General features: G+C 37.5%; 1 protein-coding gene across 1 annotated transcript; it reads left to right on the forward strand.

Annotated features, from left to right (window-relative positions):
- LOC109859832 (secretin receptor-like) lies at positions 1-2,853 on the forward strand. Its single transcript, XM_020438430.1, has 10 exons — positions 1-115; positions 209-285; positions 481-932; positions 1,126-1,220; positions 1,329-1,491; positions 1,582-1,738; positions 1,818-1,948; positions 2,038-2,129; positions 2,296-2,434; positions 2,502-2,853. The coding sequence occupies exons 2-10, from the start codon at positions 216-218 to the stop codon at positions 2,736-2,738; spliced, it is 1,536 nt and encodes a 511-aa protein (XP_020294019.1). The 5' UTR covers positions 1-115; positions 209-215; the 3' UTR covers positions 2,739-2,853.
- Positions 2,854-9,001: the final 6,148 nt, after the last annotated feature.

The following is a 9,001-nucleotide window of genomic DNA, read 5'->3' on the forward strand; positions in this document are numbered from 1 at the left end:
GATGATTCGTGATCGTGTCTCGCGTAGGTGCGCATCTTAAAGAAAACGTGTGATCTTCTCAGCTAACTCTTTCCGATCGAAATTCTTGTGACCGTGAAATAAGATAAAATTAAAGGTGAGAGCGCAGAAAAGACAGACAAACAACTAAAGAGAAAGAAAAACAACGTTCAAATAATACAAATTCTTGTTGTTGTTGTTTTTTTTTTAGCGTTAGAATGGGCGATGTAGAAGTGGACCGCTTTATAGCCGCTCAGAAAAATATATGTCATGATCAGATTTTCCAAGGTGGTATCTAACTTTTTTTTATTTGTCATTGTTACATGTAAATGTTCGTATGTAAATCTTTTTGCACATTTATGAAAATAAAACGCTTTTATAATATATTTATATTATAACATGTCATCATGACGTTTTTCGGAAAATAATTTATATTTTGTGGATTAAGTATGCAATCTTTTTATTTGCTGTCGCTCACATTAGGTACGTCTAAATTCGACGATGTAATGTCAAAAACAACTGAGATGAACTTGTTCAACAATATTACCAATAAGATGATGGAAAAAGATCACATCGACGTTACTGCCTCTTTCAACGAGGGCAATGATACCGAAATTCGTCAATGTCAACCTTCGTTTGATGGTTTGCTCTGCTGGTCGCGCACCGACGCACCAGGAATAGCCATTCAACCCTGTCCGCCGGCGTTAATCATGGGATATACCGATCTGACGAACGACAATTTGCGAGCATTTGCGATAGCCAATGCCAGTAAAGTCTGCTTGGCGAACGGCGAGTGGTATCGAAACTCGAAGGGCGTTTTCTGGAGCAATTACAGTCTGTGCGTACCGAATAGTACGCGTTACATGATCGATAGTACTGAGAAACCGAATTACCTGCGATTGTACGAAACATCCGCAGAGTCTTCGGTGCTGAACGTGAGTTTCTGCATTTTTTTTGCATACACATTTCGATCATAAACATGAATAAATTAATTATTAATTTCGAGCTTCAAACATGAATAAACATATAATATAGATTTACAATAAAATTATATAGATAGATTTTATATAGATTTGAAATAAAATTTATAGTTTATTTGTTGTTATTTTGTATAAACTTTTTCGATAGAAATGGTTGCCGATCATCAGGTTGGTGTCGCAAATTGGATATTCCACATCGTTCACTGCTTTAATCGTCTCCATGGTAATCTTTTTCTTACTCAGGTGAGTGTGTTTACTTCACCTGAGTAAACATAATTAAAATCATCACTTTTTCAATCCTATCGAACGTTCGCAATGTTGTCTATCGCTAACAAAATTCTCATCATGTAGAAAACTAAGGAATCCCAGAAATAGATTGCACATGCATCTATTTGCGTCCTTTATCATGCGGGCTTTCATGGCGCTTCTGAAGGATTGGGTCTTCGTCGATGGAATCGGATTGGCCTGGGACCTTGTCATCGTTGGAAAAAAAACTTTTATCAGAGAACGCAATGTAAAATTTACAGATTAATTAGTGTTATCTTCATTAGTGTTTTAACTTCACTTTTGCGTCTAACGCGTATTGTTCAATTGACTGTTCCAGTCTTGGATCTGCAGGCTTATCACAAGTCTGTGGCAATACTTTATCGTGGCGAACTACTCGTGGATCTTGATGGAAGGGTTGTATCTTCACAATCTAGTTTTCTTTGCGTTATGTGCCGACACTAGCACCATAACTTTGTACATTCTCCTAGGCTGGGGTGAGACGAGAATACCGAGATGCATCTTTGCATTATATATATGAGTCGCGCTTCATTCAAATTCAATTTTATTAAACAGGTCTTCCTGTACTGGTAGTAGTTCCGTGGGTCATAACACGCGCGACTATCGATAATATTCTCTGCTGGACTCATCACGAAAATCCCTCCCTGTTTCTTATCATAAGAATACCAATTATTATGTCTATTTTGGTACGTGTTGATTGCACGAGATGACATTAATTTCTATTTGAATCGCCCCAATTTAAATTTACTTCTTCCGTTTCATTTCTTATCCGTAGTTTAACTTTTTGTTGTTCCTCAACATCGTTCGAGTTCTGTTCATGAAACTGAAGACGTCGGTGCATTTGCAACGCAAAAAGATGAAATACAAGTTAGTATACGAATAGCAGTTGCGTCTTTTCTTCTTGTTCTTAATATTCAAGAAATGTCTGTGATGTAATAAAACTTCTAGAAAAAAATATTTAATGAAAAAAATATTTTTAGCGTATAGTTATTAAATGTGTTGTTTGTGTTTGTATCATTAATCTTCAATTTAGGAGATGGGCGAAATCAACTCTGGTACTAGTACCACTTTTCGGAATACATTACGCTTTCTTCTTAGGATTTTCTTATCATAAAGATTACCAAGTTGAGCTTGTCTGGCTTTTCTGCGATCAACTGTTCGCGTCTTTTCAAGTAATTGTTATGACAAACAAACCTAAAAACCTTTGCGTAACTTATATTCATGCTGAATTGTTTTCAGGGTGCTTTTGTGGCTTTCCTTTATTGTCTGCTAAACGGCGAAGTCAGAGCGGAAATGCGACGAGCATGGAGAGCTCGACGATCAAAGCGAGAAGTTGATACTCTTACTTTTGGACTTCGAGAATTATCAAAACTTTCAAAGGATGAAATTAATAAAAAGCAGCATCAATCGGAAGGTGATAACAGTACTAATTTTGCAATTAAAGCACTCAAGAAATTGTCTATTAAAAAGCGTTAAATAAATGTCATCAAATAAATGTCCTGTTGAATAATAGAAACACAGAGCGGAAGAAAAGTTTTATGGATAATATAGAAGTGAATATTCAAAAAAAACTTGAAATTATATTATTTATATGTGTAATTTTAAAAATAAGAGAAAAACAACTGTGTATCTATAATATATGATATAAAGTATTTACATTATACGATTATTATAACACACACATGTATGTGAAATTAGAAAAAAAAATATTCATTTTTTTATTTAAACACTAAAGAAAGAGAGTTTGTAATAAAAAAAAAAAAAATGAACTTGGAAACTATATGTAATTTTTATGCGAAGCACATACATACAAAAAATAATTAAAATTATCATTAAAATTTTTGCGTGAAAGTTAAAACAACTGATAATGACTTTAACTAAGTTTATTTATGTGTATTATTTTATATGAGCGTACAATTCTCTTTAGTAACACAAGGAAACATAATTTTGAAAGTGTAATCGTACGAAGGTAAGTAGCTTGTATGTTCTCTCTCGATAAATTCCGTCACTATTGATTATAGGGTTTGACTTAGCTATTGTTTGTGCTGCCGCCATTCAAAGGCAACCTCGTTTATTTTATTTCTGTTCACTCACAATTGTTATAAATCTATACAATCTTTTTATGTAATTATAAAATTTATATAAAAAATATATTTCTTCTTAGTAGACAAAAAAGTTTTTTTTATCATTGTTTATAATGTTGTAGTGTTTGCGTGATGAAATAAAAAAACTTCAAATCATATCAAATAAAAACAAAATATATACAGTGCTGTTATAAGCAAAGAAATTTCTTGTTGTACAGCTTCCTGCTAACAAAAAAAAAATAACAAAAATCGATCAGAAAAACTGATACTTTTATAACCGACTCTAATTGCTTCTTTTTTGTTTTTTATTCTGAGCAATGGAGATAATTCATGTTTTTTTGCTAGAAAAGAAATTTGATCTGCGATTTTATCCCGCGTGTTATAAACAAGACTTCGGTCCCAAAATTTTGCTTATAACTGGGTGTACGTAAACATACACTATGTATATGTTTACCTGAACAAAAGGATATTCTTCCCAAAGGGTTCTATAGAGAAAAGAGTCATCCGTAGTAATGAGGTGTGAACTATCTCATGACACTTGAAGCGACCGCAAAAACACATTAATCGAGCGTGCCGAACAGGGAGTGTGTTGTGTCTCTGATTATTGTGACGAGAATCGGTTATATCGGCGAGTACACGCGTGTCGTTGCGTAGTTTCGGTCGCACGCGTCAAACCCCACGCGTGCAATTTTCGAGATGGGTGTTGATTGGCGTTGCGCCCTGTCGAATTGAAAGTAGATTGAAGTCCGATTGAGCAATTTGCATAATTGCAGGTTCTGCGGTTTTATAGAGAGCGAGAGTGGTTCTACCCTTTTTTTTTCCTTTTCTTTTTCTTTGGATAATACAGCCATTATATATTTGGAATCTCGAAGAAGAAGTGAACTTATCTCAAATTAAAAAAAAAACGAAAAATAGAAGGAAAAAGTATGATTTAGAGAAAGATAAAAAATAGAATTAATGTTAAATGACTTTAATACTTCAATTAAATTGAAATTTAATTGAAATAAAGTAAAGTACAAGTAAAAAGAAAGAAATAAACGATGTGCCATAGTGATTATTATCTTTAGTCGAGCGGCGCAGATGCGACTCGTTCCGCCACCTGATCCTTCGTAGAAATCTATACCACTTCGATGAATTTCTTATTTTATTCTTTGTACTATGTTTTTTTATCTCTTATATAATAGGTTTTTGCGTGGAATAAAGTAATAAAACCGACATATTTAAAAAAATATATAACTTTCTACATTTGATAACGTAATCATCTAGTTAAATAATCCATCTTCCTATATCTTGATTTTATTACTGACGTAATCGGTAATGCCATACGTGAGTCTGAATGAACATGAGTTTATTGTTCAATACTGACGAGATTACAATTAAAAAGCACACTGTGCAAGGTTTAGAATCCAGAAATTTTCACGAACAATAAAGTATAGACAGAATGAATATTGTAAAATATAATCAAAAATTCGTTCGTACGCACACAGTACCGGAAACATTGTCGCGTTCGATAATTTTCAACGAAGGGGAACGAGGCGCGTCAATGTTTCACAAAACCTGCGTTTCAGACGTGGCGAAACGTTCCTATATGATCGATAAAACGGTCCGTGTATCCGGGAAGCTGTAAAGCACTGCCACGTGAATTACAAAGTGCGGCGAAATGGCGACGCGGCGTCAGGTGTCGGGGCGGGTTCGCCGGAATATCTCTCGACTGATTGGAGAACGCCCGGGATGCTGGGCAAACGAGAGAACGTGGGAGCCTGCGACGCCGGGACCAAGGGCGTGGTTACGGGAGATGAAACAACCCCTACTCGCGAGTCCCGAAACATCCAAACTCACCCTTTCCTACGTTCGGCTACGTCGACAGGGATGCTGCCGCCGCGCCGTCTCTCCCGACGATCCCGTCGAAATCGGGAGATCGAGATGTTGCCAGAAGCGATCTCGTTGCCGCGGATGAAGTTAACGACCGACGTCGTTTATCTGAAGTAGATAAACTATCGGTTTAGCAAAGCGACATTATTTGAAAAAGTCCGTGAACTCGCGTGCTGTGGTTGATAATAAAAAAAAAAAAAAAAAAAACGTGGAGATCAGGACAAAGACTTTTTTGTGCGCGATTGTTTAATTGGTGGAAAAATTTAATTGAAGACGCGGGTGAGGCGAGAAGAGTGATGTTGCTTCGAAGTGGATGAAAGAGAGAGAGAAAAGACTGAGGAAACATTGGATCTGAAAAAGAAGTAAACTTTGTAAAGAAATTATACAACGTAGGTTTTTTTTTGTAAAATTGAGCAGATTGTAAAATCTTAACAAAATAAATACATAAAAGAACTCACAGGGGATCGCATCGATGTGATTGGATAGCGGTGTCGCGATAAATGTTGCAAGAAAAGAGTCGTCGGGAAGATGCGTGTCTCTTGAAATCTGACGATTTTGTTGAAATATTAAAGAAACAAACGCGAAAAGAGACAAGTAAATGCTCATACAAATTGCCGGTTTACCATAAAAATCAGATCGAAACGGGGGTTGCTTTTCGTCAATACTTGATGAAGAACTTGCGCGGAGCGCCGAGTTTCTCTTAAATAATGCAACGCGCTTTTCCCATAAATCGTCAAAACGGCTGTTTTCGGTGACACGTTAAAATTCCGTGCGTTTCCCAAAATTATAAAAAATTTCACATCCCTTTTCTCTGAATGTAAATGCAAAATACAAGAAACACAAAGCGCGCTCTTGACGCGATTATTTATTTCTTAAGAAAGTTTAAGACTACTCCGTTCTATTTCATAGCCATAATTCTGTTACGTACGTTACGCTTATGTGCTCGACAAATATTTGGCTATCCAATTATCGCCGACCCTAATACTCGGGAAGGGTAAAACCCTTTTGCGATAAATTTTTCGTAGTTTTTCCACAATTCCCCAAAGATTGCTAATGAATCATAAATTCGATAAATTATGTATATAACGTCTTTATATACATTGTTGTATATACGTTACACGCGCGAAGAATAAAATTATATATCTCAAGTGTCTCTCTGCGTATGTTTGCGAAGCACATCTACACAAGTCTACGACGGAGGGTGTGAGACGAGACAATTCCTCAAATTGGAGGAACTAAATCTTTGCGAAAGAAGAACTTTCAAATTGCAGTCCGGACACATGAAGAGTTTCAATTGCGATTTCACGAGCGAGAATAGAGCGATTTCTATGGCGAACGGCGGCCACGGTGTTCCCGTTAACGGGGTAAGCGCACCCGGTTCGGGCACTTTGTCGAGAGAGGAGAGACGCAGACGAAGAAGAGCGACCCAGAAATACCGAACGGCACACGCCACGAGGTAAGACTGCGATTGAAAACACAAAATAGAAATCTTTTCCGAGCGCACGATATCAAAGAAACAAATTAAAAATGTGGCGCGCACACTCGATACACGTTTAATTGTTTCTCAAGATCGCACACGTGTTTTTTTCTGAGACAAATTTTCTTGGCGCACAGAAATACCGACAGAAATTGTAAGAATCTATTGTAAGACGATTGTCTGTACGCGATGACCGTCACACTTTTTTTTTTTTTTCCATCCAGGGAAAGAGTCAGAGTGGAAGCCTTCAACTTAGCGTTTGCGGAATTGCGAAAGCTGCTGCCGACGTTGCCGCCGGACAAGAAACTCTCGAAAATCGAAATCCTTCGACTGGCAATTTGTTACATCGCGTACCTGAATCACGTCCTCCAGTCTTAAAACTCTTTTGTGTTCGGACAAGAAGAAATAAAATATCTCTTCCAGAAAATTATGAAAATTTCTTCATTCACGTGCGCGCTCATTGCCACGCGTAAAAGTAAAAACGCGTCGTTTATCGCGCGATGTGTCCGTCGAATCTATCCGATTCCTGAGGATTAGCTGTCCCACCTCGGGACAATGGGAACGGCTTCCCCCATGGGACTTCCACCCCATCGCGTTCTTCCAAATTCTGCTACTATACCCTCGACGCTCGGTCGTTTGGCCGCGTATCCGATCGCCGTCGATTACACGGATCCGACTTAAGTGAAAAAGAATGAAATTGTCGATGAGGAAGGCCAACTTCACGGATCGTCGCCTTGTACCTCCTCCGTTTCCCGGTTCTGCAAATGCGATTTGTGCGACTCGATCGTTCGGAGACCTCTGCGTAAGATTGATCACTCTTGCTGTTTCCTAACTATAAACTGGCTTTTCTGAAAACAAAAAGAATATCGATAAATTAAAAAGCGAAGAAAAGTGAAATGAAAATTTTAAGATTTTGAAGATTTCTTCGGTTCATTTTTGCGGAGCCGGTTCTTCTTAACACTTGCACTCTCAATTCCGGCAAACGTTATTAGATGACTCCGTTTTTTTGTCTGTTACGCAAAGAGATTATCGTCAATCGAGTCTCAAAAGAGATCATTTCCGCAGTATTAATTTTGTGAAAAGAAAGATCGATCAAGCGAATATTTTTTTTTTTTTATCAAACGTTTAGCGGTGTTGTTTATTCCACTTCGAAGTAATTGTATTTTTGTAATTGTTGAGCTTCATATTCGGTTCATTGTTTCACGTGTATCTAAATTCTCCCTTTATTAACAACGTTACTCAGTCTTGTATAATGTGTAATTAGTGATCATCACATTTCAATATATCATGTATTATTATCAGTAAGAGAAATAAATAATGTAAGAGACGCAATATATAGAACAACGCCTCTCTCTTTAATGCGTTGTAACTTACCACGATCATCGGTTTCCCTTCAACGGGGTTGACCTTTAAATTAATTAATAGTTTTCCAGGTGTAGCTTTCAAGGCGAGAGAATTTCCCCACGGAATTGTGTGCAATTGTGTGTATAAAAAGCAACAATAGCATATCTATCTCAATTCAATACATTTCTGTCGTTGTCAGAGGAAATGCGATTGTGCGACAATGTCTCTGCGTGCTTATAACATACGACTATCACGAGAAAAATCTTTCTCCGATAATTATTCGAGCTTGACAGCTCGGAACGATTCGAGACTGACAATGTATAATACGCATTAATGAGGTAATAAACGCGAATCCTGTGCGCGCGGCGTTTGCACAACAAGTTATTCATTATTGCTTCCGTGTGTGTGTGTTGGCGCTTCAAAGACCATCACGGCTCGTTTACACACGTTTCCTCGATTAACACACCTACATTTTTTATGATAAACGTTTATTAAGCCCGCACGCGAGTGTGCTTCATCAGCGATCTACAGAGGAAGCTCAGTGACAGACGAAACGATGCGAATGTCGCATCGCTGTCCGATCTGACGCGAATATCGACTACTGTTCGCGTAAATTGGCTCAGGAAAAAGTACGACGTTCTCTGTGTAAGGTTTCTCACACACGTGTGTAAATCGATATAAACGAAAATAACGAGTAAATATTGCATATGTAATGATAAATATCGCAAAGACATATGTCACGATGAAGCTATTCAAGCGTCCAAAATATTTGGCCGATACGATGAAGCCGTTGATCATTATCGTTCGTCTATTGGGGCTTCGCGCTTTTGAGTTTCGCGGTCGGCCGAGGTACATAATCAGCTTGATATATCTTCTGCTTCTTTATGTATTTTACTGCAGTACGTTGCACATGCAACATCGATATTATTCGAACACTAAATTTCTGAAGCTGGAGTCAATGA

The sequence above is a fragment of the Pseudomyrmex gracilis genome, unplaced genomic scaffold (assembly GCF_002006095.1).
Source record: "Pseudomyrmex gracilis isolate BER0280 unplaced genomic scaffold, ASM200609v1 scaffold_292, whole genome shotgun sequence".
Lineage (NCBI taxonomy): Eukaryota > Metazoa > Arthropoda > Insecta > Hymenoptera > Formicidae > Pseudomyrmex > Pseudomyrmex gracilis.

Excerpts from the sequence above, each read along its gene's own strand:
- LOC109859832 (XM_020438430.1), top strand. The coding sequence starts at position 216 with ATGGGCGATGTAGAAGTGGACCGCTTTATAGCCGCTCAGAAAAATATA. Across the intron at positions 286-480 it reads TCATGATCAGATTTTCCAAG|GTACGTCTAAATTCGACGAT; the intron begins GTGGTATCTAAC and ends CGCTCACATTAG. Across the intron at positions 2,130-2,295 it reads CGCAAAAAGATGAAATACAA|GAGATGGGCGAAATCAACTC; the intron begins GTTAGTATACGA and ends TCTTCAATTTAG.